The sequence below is a fragment of the Hippichthys cyanospilos genome, chromosome 6 (assembly GCF_059441005.1).
Source record: "Hippichthys cyanospilos isolate Australia breed blue-spotted pipefish chromosome 6, RoL_Hcya_1.0, whole genome shotgun sequence".
NCBI classification, from domain to species: Eukaryota; Metazoa; Chordata; class Actinopteri; order Syngnathiformes; family Syngnathidae; genus Hippichthys; species Hippichthys cyanospilos.
The window spans coordinates 8,207,096-8,221,031 of record NC_142374.1 but is presented as its reverse complement, the minus strand read 5'-3'; the positions used below and the strand labels follow the sequence as shown (position 1 = coordinate 8,221,031).

Sequence of the window (13,936 nt, the reverse complement as noted above, 5' to 3'; positions counted from 1 at the left end):
CAAAGTCCCTTGGATAGCGCTAAATACATTTCAGGTGTTTTTGCAGGCTTTTTCTGTTGTGAAACAAGTACACTGTACAAAACCACCCTGAACGTTTTTTTATGCCAGTTAAAACAATCTATTTATTTATATGTATATTTTATATATTTTTTATTTTTATGATTATGATGACAATGATCTTGATGATGATGCTTAATATTATTCATTCCATCCATCCATTTCCCCAGCTGCTTATCTTCACTAGTGTCACAGACTTGCTGGAGCCCATCCCAGATGTCTTCAGACAGGAGGCGAGGTACACCCTGAACTGGTTGGCAGACAATCGCAGCGCACACATAGATGACAACCATTCACACTCCCTAACAAACCAAAGGGCAATTTGGAGTGCCCAATTTACCTACCATGCATGTTTTGGAAACGTGGGAGGAAACGGGAGTACATATAGAAAAAAACATAGGCATGGGGAGAACATACAAACTCCACACAGGAAGGCCGGGTCTGGACTCAAACCGGGACCTTTGCACTGTGAGGTGGATGTGCTATGTACATACAGGGTGAATTTCTCCCCCTTGTGGGTCACCGTAACATGGTCTTTTTTGTTGCCTTTTCGTATTATTCTGTATTTTACACTTCACTAGTTGCGAAGAGACAAGGTCCAACTTCAAGATTTTTTTCTCACCAAGAACTAAATGGGCTCTTGAATGGGCATAGTTGGGTTAGGAAAATAATTTACTTATATCAGAACAGTGGGTTTGAACTTGTTTTTAATTTTTGTATCCCTCTTATGTACCTCTGACATGCAAAAAACATTTTTTGGGATAGGAAAAAAGAAAAAATAACTCAGTACTTTGCCATCAAAGTCAGATTTTGTTTTCAACTTTAGAATTACATTTGTAGTGGTATCATTTGGCGCATAGTGGTATCATTTGACTCAATTCTAGAAGTTAGCTCGTGTAAAATCATCTGTTTTGTTTCTTGCTCCTCTGCCGAAAATTTGTCCTGAAGCACAATGCGCATCTAGAACATTAACAAAATAAAGGCATACAATGGTATGCAAACAAGACTCTATAACACAGTGTGGTCATAAATTGCTTCATGTTCCATATATTTTGCTCTTAAATTCAAAAAGGCAAAAATAACAGGGGTATATGTATCCCTGTTTGAGAACCATTATTTAGTAGAATGTCAAATAAAACGCTGGAGGGGATTGACCTGATGTTACACATATTTTTGATGGGCGTCGGGGCTATAGCGTCTTCTGGGCACGGTCTAAGCCGTCCCTTCGAGTGAACAACATGTACATTTGCTTCATGCGGGGGTAATTGAATGTAATTTTAGAGGTTTAAACGAATTAAACTTGTAAAACGAGCTCAAGTAGGTAAACGGGGGTGTTCCCTTTTGAATCAATAGGGGGCGCAATTTGATTGGATTTGGATGGAGCGAGTACTTTCGACATAACAGCGTATTTTACTGTACGTAAAGGATTCCGATTCACGCGCCAAAAACAAAACACTAATGTGTAATTTATATAAATAAATTACACTATCTGTCTAGTCCATCGTAAATGAATTACAGTAAGTGTACAGAATGAGGAGCGTAAATAAGCGTGCAGACCTGTGCTGCGACGGAAGTGAACTCAGATCAAACGTGCGAAACGGCTGTGCGCGCGTGACGAGCGCGCGCCCGCACTAATCAAGCGCGCGCACGTGCGCGTGAGTTCCAACTGTCAGCAGCGAAGAGCCCCCGAGTGCAGAACAGCTGCAGCAGGCTGCCAGCTAGTGGCATGTGCAGATGATTTGCTTTGGAATGGTAACGAAATTAAGTTCCACCATAGCTTCGATTTGGAGATTTTGTAAATATCCCAACATGAGCGGCTTCTTTGGACTACGGAGAGAATGAGAATAGTGGATTTTGTTTACACTCGTCGTGCAGCGCAAAAGAGAAGTCACTCCAAAGGTAAGCAGAGTCGCCGGAAGTAGAGATCTTACGCTGAACGTCAATCTTTTGTTTGATGAATATCTGATAACAGGACTACTAACGCTGGCGTTTGAGTTATTTGATGGATGTCGCATAACAATTTGCGCTCTCCTTTTCACTCGATATTACAATTTTAAATTTATCCGAACCGGCAAAGGAGTTGTGAGTTTCTAACGCGTGTCAGTTGCTGTTAACGCTCCGATGAAACTCACTCATCTGAAGGACGTACAGTGCTGTAAGTTTACCACTTCTTTAAAAACACACAGTTAAACGCAATGATCAGAGAGGTTCGTTCATTTCCCACGTGTAATTTGAGAAAATGTCAAGTCAGACGTTCCCAAGGAGTTGAATTGCATGTAAACGTCACGATGATAGCAAACCACTGTATTACCTTAAGTATCTATTGACGTCTGGGTGAGGTCGTAAACAAGTAAAACAAATCGTTGCCAACAACCCTGAGCATCATTTAATTGTTCACATGAATGCATGAGGCCATTTCGCCAGTTCGATTGTACTAGAACCTTAGAACGGTTTTGCGTTGACCACAGATGCTGTTAAGCTTGGGAAGTGGGCCAGTGGTTGCTGCTTTGCTGTGCCATGTCATCCATGCCCAGACTTCTTTAGAACGCCAACTGGGCGTCTAACTGGTTCATATTGGGGGGAGGGGGGCAGGTCACAGACAATTTGAATCGGAAATCTGCAGTACAGTGCTCATCCTCCATCCCATGCCAGATGTCACTGTTTATGTGTTTTTGTCATTGGCGTGATGTAGCAGATGTGCATGTTGCTATTTGTAGGTATCGCCTACTGTAAAATTACATGGAGACACAAAGTTTTAAACATCACAAGCGTGTCTCAAAGCAAAAAAGCTGAAGAGTTCTGCAACACTGGTCAACATCTGATTTGTTTGCCATCATAACCCATGAGGCTGAAATTTAAAGTGAAAGTTGAGGCAAACATTGTGTTCACATTACTGTATTATGTTCTTTGGAACACCACCAGTCTAAAGATGTTCTGATTAACATTTTGTTTGTGTGAACCGAATTAAGAGGAAAAATCCACTTGTTTTATCTCTTTCAGGAGGTGGCCATTGGGCCCCTCGCTGTCGATTGAAAATAACATCACAGTTGCAAAGGGCTCAGGTAATACTCAATAACAGCTCAGTAGTGCTCTGAGTTTGACGATGGGACATTCACATTACCTTAGCCATGAGCAACTGTGATGTCATTTTCAGTCAACAGCAAGTGGCAAAAATGGCCATGCAAGGCACTGGACAAAACCCAGTCAATGTGCCTGCTCGAATTCATACTCCACAAATACAATATTAATCAGGAACATATTTGTTAAAAAAAAAAAATCAATTTTACCTACTCTTGCAGTGAATTAGTGAACTCATTTACTGCCATTGATGGTTATAGACGTCAAAGGTCCAATTTGACCACGCCAGCAGTGAATAACTTAACAATTGTTTCTGTGATTGGCTTGACATATTTTTTCAGATGTGTACGTGAATAAGCGAGTATCTGGGGCAAGAAAAAAATGCCTCAAGCATTTTTTTGAACCAAGTACAGTACGTACTTGAATTACTCTGACTTGTTTCAGCCCTATTTTAGTGTAAAGAATTATTTTTGACTTGAAACCTCTCAAGTTACATTAATATTTATCATTTAATTGTCACATAAGAGTAAGAATGTTCATCTCTGAAAAGCTAAAATAAAATAAAAACACTCTGTCTTTGGTAAAGTGAAACATGTATTGTTTAAGTGTAACTGTGTCGGCTGAACTGGAGTTAATTTATTGCAGTCATGTTTTAAAAAAGTTAGCGGTACATCAGAGGACTTTTTTGCTGCACCTTCCAATCTTTTTTATCTTTGATAATATTTTCACATTGCTTTGACCATAACTGGTTACAACGTCACACTCCAGTTTCCCTTCTTTCTTTTATATTTAATAATATTATCAGATTGCTCTGGCCATTTTGGATTCCAACTTAACACTTCAGTTTCTGTTCAATTATCAAGCGTTCCTCTTTGCCATCAGTACCTTCCTTTTTGTGGTGGTGTTACAAAAACACACACCGAAAAGCAGAACGAGACGCAAACTATACTTGAAATGAATTATTGAGCTGAATTCTCCATGGCATATTGAAATCTGTCATGTTATGCCTACGTCTTGCAGGATGGCAGTTCAAACTCTTGGGTACTTTTCAAGCATATGACCTGTACGGCGTTTGATTTGGCACATTCCATTGTACTGCTCTCACCGATGTGCTATGTGGTTTCCACATTTGTGTAGGGTTCAGTTTTGGTAATCCAAGCTGAAGGAAAAAGTTCATTCAGTTTCCGTAGTTAGGCCTAGAGAATTTGTTTACTGTAGTTTCAAAGGTTCAAATTAGTTTGTGTGCAAAGTGTAACTAATCAGTGTTTGACTGCATCAAGTTTCTTCAAATGACAAACGAACACAGTAGATGTCATCATCTTCTTAACACCGTAAGTTGGTACGTTTTTCAGTTTACTGATCATCCTTGAATCCTCTTCTGAAAATGTAGTGACATTGTAAAAACTTAATTGAAAGAGCAACTACAGGCAGATAGATACAATCTTCCTAAAGTGGGCAGTCAGTCAGTACCGAAGGACTGTCTGGACCGATGTTTTGCCGACGGACCGCCAAACGGCGAAAACATTTTAAAAAGGATGAACCAAAACATTGAAACAGTGGACTTCATCTGTCATTTTAATCGTTTGTTGTAATCGTTACCCCCTCTGTCACCTATCACTGTTGTTGACAGTTTGTAACCTCACCCAGTAAAATCTTCCACATTTCTGCAAAATGTTTAAACTGCCATATACTTGGAAGCATCCACCCAGGAATAACTTCTTCAGTGCTAGAGCATTTGTATGTAGTAGCTACGTACTGTTAAGAAAGAAGTGTTATTACATGTTATATATTATATGTATATTATTATGTATATTAATATATGTATATATATATTATATGTTATAGTGTATTGCACTGAGCAACAGTTTGTCCTCTTTGAAGGTAGCCAGGCTGGGATGTAAACGCTTGTGCTGCATTTCAGAATCATGGTTTCATGAACTGAAATGCATTCTGTGTACCATCTTGCTCACCGCATTTATTCTACAGGCCTAAAGTCAAAAGCAATGTTGAGAATTAAGTACAAAGAGATTTTTGTGTTTGCTTGCTTTGATTTGAATGACTAAATTGTTTGAACATAGTTGAGCAAATGATTCTGGTATGCCTGCGAGGTGAGAGCGTTGAAGCGAAGTGGTGACGAAAGTGACGCCGTTCGTAATTGGCTGATGGACCGATAGACAGATCATTACAGTTTGGGTAAATTTACAAAAATGGCGGACCGACAACGACATAAGGGTGTCCACGTACTGACAGAACTGTAAATGACGGACCAACAAAAACATGCCAAATGCCAATTTTCCTTGACACAAAACACTATGAGTCAAATCGCGTTAACTCAAAATGGAAAATCAACCTTTCTCTACTGAGAAGACCCATGAAATGATATCCAAAATAACTGTGTTGGTATAAATGCTATTTTAGGCTATTTTGGAAATTCCCTCTGTGATTGTTCCCACTCTTGTATTTGTTTCTGCTCAGGAATACATCATGTTCAGGAGGATCGTATTGAAATGACATTAACCTCTGGAATGCCCCGTTCCATGTATAGTACCATAATCTTCTTTCTGTGCTTGCAAACATCGCTGGACACGAAAACCCTAACATGCATCATCCTCACTAGTGGGGCAAATGCTTTTGACTTTAAACTAGCAGATGGTGGAAGTGGTTGAATTCATTTTAACTAGGTAACATTCTCTGACTGGTTCCCCAGCCACGTGAATTATTTAGTCTGTTTGGCAATGAAAGACAATCCAGCATGTGCTACAGTTGCAAGTTTAAAATGATATTCCAACAGTGAACATTTTCTCAGTATTCTTTGTGCTTTTTTATGGTCTGGGATTGCTTCAGGAAGATTGGTTTGTTGACTGGGAAATTTTAAGATGGTCTATATTGGCCTAACAACAGACAAACAGTTATAGATGATTGGTTTTTGTGCACTGTATTTTCTTCATCATGACTGCATCATTGCCAGGAAGATGCTTCATACTGTATGTGTGTCTGGCTTCTTTAGTATGATCTTCTGGTACTATTGGCAAGAATAATGTTCTCTTGACATTCTTGCCCCTCTCTTACCACCCTTCTAAAATATTCTAGTCTGGGAAACAACTGGCTGGCCAGCCGTCCCAGTATCTAAAGCTTAGTGTGGTCATTGTTATATTTAGACAGTCCACCCCCTCCCCAAGGTAATGAAAGGGAAGCAATGACAGGAGCACGGGTGTTCTGGCCTAACACATGTGAAAGTGAAGTGAACGAGCCCACCATGAGTCTTACCATATAAACCTTAATATGTGGTAATTGTTGGGTAGGTTTTGGGTGGTGTTGGTGAGTGGGTGCTTGCTGTGTTATCAGTTTTGGAAGAATGATAGGGCCTCTGCCACAGTGATGGCTCCTGCTCCTTTAGGGACCGCAAGCTATTCTGAGCCGTTTTTCTTTTTCCACTGTCACCCTGGTTCACCCATAGTTCACAAAATGCTCGTTTTTCTACTATTTTCAATACCATTTCTTCTCCACAAAAAGTAATTTAGAGAAAAAGAGGCTCAAACAAAAAATACATTTAAAAAAAAATATTTCCTTCAGTTTTTTTTGTTTTGTTTTGTTTTGTTGAATTTTAATTTGATACTCATTATCCCTGAAAGGAGAATTAAGTTTCATTTGAATAGTATCGCCATGAACGGTGTTTTTTGTTGAGATTTACATTTGATTTGATAAAATGGTAAGATTATTGTTAGGGATGTTTGATACCATTTTTTTTTCAGACCAATACCAGCATGAGCACAATACCAGGTTTCGACAAGATACTGATACGTGGTAACAGTACTCGCCCATCCTTGTTATTGCATGATGTGCTTGCCTACCCGGTTCCTTGTCTTCCTATCAGCTGCCTCAGCCACTTTTGTCTTATTAAGGTGTTCCACATTGTCTTATTTCAGTAGTCACGAGCTACGTTTATATGCAGTCAATATTACATTTAAGGTTGGGTTATGACAAAACGTGTGTTTATGAAACATTTGTAATATCTTCTTTTATATGTGTAAGTTAATATGGTTTATTAATTGTGCTACGAATAATGTCAAGTCGCAAATAAATATAATTTCTGCTTCATGCTTTTTGCTAACTAAAAGTCATACTGAATTCATGTCGCTTGCTACATTGACAAGGTAATCGGTTTACTCCTCGGTCACAAAAGCTCTGTAGCGTCTTGAGTTTCCCCCTGTTTGTTTACTCCACAGAAAAAACAATTCTTAGCATGTTGCTATATAATGCAGGTTGATCACTATGGCGAGGTTTAAGTGGCATCACAGTGACCACATTTTGAGTACTCTTGTATCAAAAAGACCACATTATGAGTACTTTTGTATCAAAAAGACCTAAGTGTCTTTTCATAATTGGAGGACATTTTGCCTTCAGAAGTCTTGAAAAGTAAACCTTCACTTTTCTGATTATTTATGATTTTTTTCCTACATATTCATCAATAATAGGTAATCAACTTGATTAGTTCAGTTTTCAGATCAATAATTGCATTACATGAGCTAATCAATAAATAGATTTACTCTAATGACAATAACAAGGTTGCTCGTAACAGGGTGGCAAATTTGTACTTGGAGCTTTCTCTCAGATTAGAAACTAATATTTGATTAGCTAGCTGTTATGACTGACCAAGAAGACAAACTTAAAAAAGAAGGGAAAAAAAACATTCTCTTATTCGGAATATATGCATAACAGGGTTGCATAAGGTAAAGTGAGACATTTAAGTAAGGCTGACTATCTCATAAAAATATGAAAAGTACAAGAGAGGACATATGTTTGCTCTATCCATCCGTTCAGAAATCTGTTTGATGTTCTTCTTCAACAATGCTCAAAAGGCTATGGGTTGCATGCATGTTGCGGTACACACGTTCCATGAATAGAACAGAACATTTCAAATAATAATTATTCTTCTTATTTGAAATGTTCTGTTTATAAAAGCAAACGATCCCACAGTTGCAAGAGACAGCAACGAAACAAATACGTAACACCAAAAAAATGCTATTTAAGTTCCATTTGAACTGTTTCAATTGAAATGTAATTTGGTCACTAAAACAAACATTTCCACAGTTAGAAAAGACACCAATGAAACAAATAATGCCCCTCAAAAATGAAATTTAAATTACATTTGAACTGTTTCAATTGAGAATCAATTTGGTCACTGTCCGGGACAAGAGAAAAATGCCATTTTAGTGGTACTCCAGACGTATATTTGAAACTAGTTTCAAGCATTCTTTTCTCTTGGCTTTTTATAGGACAAGTACATTTACTCAGAAAAGGCATCTTTTAGTATTTGTATGTGAATTATATAAAATTGATGGGTGGGATGTAAAATATCCACCAATTCTGGAATGACCCCCACATTTCTTGTGGTTAGAGCATGTGCGTAACACAAACTAGTGGCCCAGTCACTGTTTTTTATTGACTACATTTGGATCAGAAAAATTATAATCCAGGGGTCTTATTCAGGGTTTTAAAAACCCAAATGTGGGCGTATTAAGGGTTATCGCGTCTATTTACATGGCATTTAAAAAAACAAATATTGCCACTAGTTAGGTTTCAAAATGTTTATTGACTGCATGTAAACACCCAGTGTTGTAACATTTCTTCGATTCATGACCATTTTTCAGAGCTCTTCTCCATGTTTGATGAGAATAACCCTAACCTACAACTAAATATAGTTTCTTTGTCTTGCTTTGAAAACAATTTGCTCACATGAAAAATATGCAAAAGGCCTATTGTATTTAAGACCCTGTGATCAGCTTCCTGTCTATCATGTATAGAACACAAAGCTAATAACATTTGAATCATTGGTACTCACTTGCATTCATCAGCCTCCATCCCTTTTGTCGCCATATTTTTTCTTATTCTTTTACTTTCCTAAGACATGAGCTCACTTAAGCTCGAATATTGATTAAAGTCAGCCACAACCATGTGAATGGGATCTCAAATCTGATGTGTAAATTACAGCAATGTGGTCACTTTTTCCAGCGTATTTTTGCGAATGATGGTATAACACAACCTGGCATTTGGAGTTTTTTTTTTTCTGAAATGATAGCAAAGGTGACAATTTCCCTAAACACTAATAATCTGGCATCATGTACATTGATATTGTGATGGATTATAGTGTTGTCTCCATCAGTACGTTGTGGGTATATCTGAATGAACCTTATGGCTATTGCCCAATGTGTCCTCGGAAAACCACCTGGGTGTGTGGATATTTTGAGCATGATGAATTTTGGGGGCATTGATATTATACAGGTAAGGGACTTTCATGGGAGACATTGGTGTATTTATGGATAAGTTGAATTACACTATTCACCTTGAATTAGCTAGGAAAGTTTTTAACCATCACAACCCCAAACAGCATTGTTGCAATTTGTATGTCATTTGACCACCGGAAGTGTCAATGAAACAACATAGTGTTGCTTCAGTATAGAACTGGTCCTGTTTTATTTTTAGTATACAGCGGAATGAACAACAGCATCAAGACAAAAGCTTTGGGCTTGATTACAACAGATGGCGAGGACTCATCTGTCCTACAAAGCAGATGTGCCTTTTTTTTGGTGTTGCTTTTGTTGTAAAGAATGTGGCATATACAGTATCTGAAAATACCCTCAAACCCAACCTTCAAAAGGTTACCCATGTTATGATAGAGATACAATTCGTTTCTGTGATGGAGTTAATGCATTCAACCCAATGCAACTCTGCACCATGTGTTGTTAAAGGCTTACTTACTATAGTGTTTGGATGACCACTGAGGATTGACTAATCATCCTGTGCCAAAAAGGTCTTTTCGGGTCTTTCAGTTGAGTTACTTTACAAACGCCAGACTCTTAATCTAAGATTTTCATTTTCTCGAATGTAATCCTCGGTTGTAAATCCCAAATAAGATCAAGTTTGATTATAGACACAAAAATAGATGATCGGGGGGGATGAAGGAAATGGAGAGAGCTGCACTGATAACTAACATTTTGGATTAGTCAATAGACATTTCTGTGTTTACAAACTAAGAGTGCATATTGACTCTGTATGCAGATAAGACTCTTTTTCTCGCACGCTCTCTTGCTCTCTCATTTTCTTGCTCTGTCTCTCTCTCTCTCTCTCTCTCTCTCTCTCTCTCTCTCTCTCTCTCTCTCTCTCTCTCTTCCGCTCTCGTTTTCTTGCTCTCAGGGCGTTATCCTTATTCTAAAGAGGAATAAATAGCATGTTTGTGTTCCCGTGCATTTATAGACTTTACAAAAAAGTTCAATGATAAATTTATATGCCTGTGTTGAGTCAAAATACTGTGCATTTCAGCAAGGCAAGGAACATTCAGATAGTCTCACAACACCTCCAGCAATAACATTTAATGAGTTCTTAAATAAATGTAAGATCAATCATTATTTTCGCTCTGTTGATTAATCTGGACAAATACTGCCCCAAATAACCTGCTCAGAGCTCCACTAAGTTTGGCATTTTTTTTTCCCTCACCCAAGGACAGCTGACCACATGTTGTCTTTAAACCACAAAATGAGATAGCTAGAATTCAGAACACTTTGTTTGTGGTCACAAATGTGTACTAAGAACAAGTTTGCAAGTTAAGAAGCAAGCAGGTTATCACTATTTAGTCACGAGAGTTGTCGCTGGGTTACTCAAGGTACTTTATTTTATTACATATTTAAAAAAAAACAAAAAAAACACCCACCTTACCTAGCCACATCATCACAACTCAATTATGTGACTTTGTTTTGACAAACACATGATACATGTTTTGCTTTCTGTGAAATTTGCATATTGTTTGTCTTTGCCCTTTAGCCTAGCATTGGAATTTTTTTTTAAAATAAAATACAAATAAGGACATAAGATTGAGTGTCTGAACTCTTAAAAAGCATAAAAATATTTCCTTGGGAAGACGGAATTAATAACAATGCACTGCAAATGAATGTAGTAGCTTCAATGTAACCCCAGGTGTGATGCTGGATTTTGCTTTCTGCCGCTTCCTCCTGTCTAACACAATGTCCTTGACTAATGTCTTTTTTTAACCTATCTTGAAATTTCAACATCTGGACCGACACAATTTGAAATGTGCCTCAGCTGTACAGGCAAAATAATAATAGCTCAAATGTGAACTGCTAATTTGATACTTAATTCAGCTTAAAGGTTTTGTTTTACACTGTTTGCTGTTCTTGTTCAACCTGTTGTTGAAGGAGTGGCAGTCACTGGTTTCCTTTTCTTCCTGACCCCTACACAATACTATCTGTAGTCAGAAGACTCAACACAGGAAGTAAGCAGTTTGAACCTATAAGATGAAGCAAAACAGCCCTAGGACACATTTACAAAGCGTGGATCATAGTTACGAATCTTCTTGTTTTGACTGGGATGAAAACCTTTGATGTTGACAAGTTTTGCCTCACAAATCTAGCTGTTTGTGTGGCCATATGTAAATCATATGTCCGGATTTAACAAAGCCGTACTGACTGGAAACCTAATGCACCTTGTAACATATGTGTGTTCATAGCTTAATCTGTCCTCCCAGTTCATTCGGAATGAGAAATACAGTGGAATTTCCATGGCCAAACAAACTACATTCCAGATTGATTTATACATTGGATTTCCCATAGGAAAGAGTGGAAATGGAAAAAACACACGTCCTCTGTCAAACTTTTGTCGTCATGGAATGTTTCATGATTGTACAGTTTTGAATGTTTTGAAAGGTCAAGTTAAAAAAAAAAAAAGTTGGGAACATGTTAAAACAGTAAGAAATAAATGACCCTCTAAAAGTGTCGATGAGCCTAGCATTTGCCGGCGATCTTATTCACAGCTAACGTTCGAAGTTAATTTACATTTTTGGGACTTTACTATCTCATCCTCAGCAGCACAATGACAAATGTTTGTGGTTTGCGGTCCGACTCATAGTTGCGACCTTCCTGTGTAGCATTTGAGTGTTTCCCCTGTGCTTGCATGGTCTTTCTGCAGAACTGTTGCTTTCTGCCACATTCAAGCATGCATGTTGTAATTGTCTATTGGATGTATGCCAAAAGTCAGGTGGGATAGACTCCAGTACTTCCATGACAAGCACAATTGAAAATAGATGGATGCATTCTTGATCTGTTTTTTGGTTCTACTTTTGGAGATTCTGCTTTATTAACTATAATGCCACAGCACACCACTCAAATTGGCTGGGGTGTTAGCTGGCACCACGTTTTGGGAAATATCAGTGAAAGTCTTCCTCATACAGAATTTTCACATTGCAAGAGGAAAAGTTGTAATCACACTCACTTAAATCATAAATCCAGTCAAAAATGTACAATATGTTCAATAAACCCCCACTAGTTTAACACAGTTTTTGGAATAATAATGCATTTGAGTGCCATGAATTTGGCAGCAAAATCCTCCCTTTATTATCCATCTTGTGGCCAACCATTTAGCCCTGTGCTCACTCACACTGAAAATGACGTCGCAGTGCCTTAGGGCTTAGCTCGTAAATGTTACATTACCAAATCCAGAAAACATTTTGTGACGGTAGTTACTGTCATGGTAATGATCAAAATACTGTGGTTAGACTAGTGTGAGCGCATATAATTAGTTTATTGAAAAGAAAACCTTTGTCTTAATTTCCCCTTTAACGTTGAATTCTCGAGCCACGCAAACATTGTCTTTAACAAATACACCCACTTCTTTTGCTTGACATGCAACTATTTCTCTGTATATTTGTCGATGAGTAGGTAATAGGTATTCTTTCGCCATCCAAATGCCTCATCTATGTATAGTGAATAAACACCCTGAAGGGATTCACAGAATGAATGAGCATAGAAGTATTGTGATGTAATAACTTTACAGAGTTTCATTAGAAATGACTAGGCCAGTCAGTCAGTTTCCGTTCTCCAAAATGGTAGGAATTTGTGTTGTCAAGATTCTCATAATTTAAAGCCGAATTAATTGTTTTTGTGACTCCTGCTAAGAAGTTCTCTCTACCTTATTTTTTTTTTTAGCCATGAAGAAGGACATAGACACCCTGATAGCGGAGGAGCGTGCTGACATCATTTCCAAATATGACAAGGTGAGAAAAACAGAAACACATACTTGGCGGCATCTAACAATTATGTTCACGCCTCATGCAGACAATATTAACATATTTAGTGAACGATAGGCATGGGGCAGTTTTATATTCTGACGGCATAAGCGTAAGCAAGAATATCACAGGATTAAATTTACAGCTCTAAAATGTACCTTTTTAATGTTCATGTCAATAAAAACTGCATTTTTGCTTTGTTTTGCATTTCAAAAAAGAATTGCTTATTATCGGTGACAAACAGCAGTTTTTTTGAGACATAGGGTTAGGGTTTCAATGAACAATATGCCAAACTAAAGGGTTAACGAAGATTTGAAAAGACAATCTTTGGCTTCTCGTCACCCAAACTCATTACAACAAACTCATGAACAACTTTTTCTCTTCATGCTTTTGGCTTGTCTTGTTTTTTTTTTTTTCTTTTTTTTCAGGGCAGGCAAGAGGGTGTCAGTATTGACCCTTGGGAAGATGCTGACTACAGCATCTATAAGGTGACAGACCGCTTCGGCTTCCTTCAGTAAGTTGACCAGTTGAAAGGGCTCCCTTATTTTTCTCTCAGATCATATTCCTCCGTTTCTTTTGGCATTTCTTGGTAATTCATCGTTTATCCTCTTGTCTCAATCTTCAAGTGAGAAGGAGTTACCAACACCAAGTGTGCTTGAAGAAAAGGTATTTGTTTCAGTGGAGCCTTGCTCAACTTAACCATTATGATCAAATTTTGTCCTCCAT

The 13,936-nt window shown here is 38.0% G+C and overlaps 1 protein-coding gene across 2 annotated transcripts in view; it reads left to right on the top strand.

Annotated features, from left to right (window-relative positions):
• The first annotated feature begins 1,746 nt into the window (after positions 1–1,746).
• The window catches only part of LOC148422035 (uncharacterized), a 23,805-nt gene continuing 11,615 nt past the window's right edge, over positions 1,747–13,936 (top strand). The window contains exons 1-4 of one of the 2 annotated variants that reach the window (XM_088417283.1): positions 1,747–1,956; positions 13,131–13,198; positions 13,639–13,724; positions 13,837–13,876. In XM_088417283.1, the coding sequence (XP_088273409.1) occupies positions 1,896–1,956; positions 13,131–13,198; positions 13,639–13,724; positions 13,837–13,876 (255 nt within the window). In that variant the 5' untranslated portion in view covers positions 1,747–1,895. Of the gene's footprint in view, positions 1,957–13,130; positions 13,199–13,638; positions 13,725–13,766; positions 13,877–13,936 lie in introns of those variants that run through there. The other variant, XM_088417285.1, reaches the window with a different exon arrangement.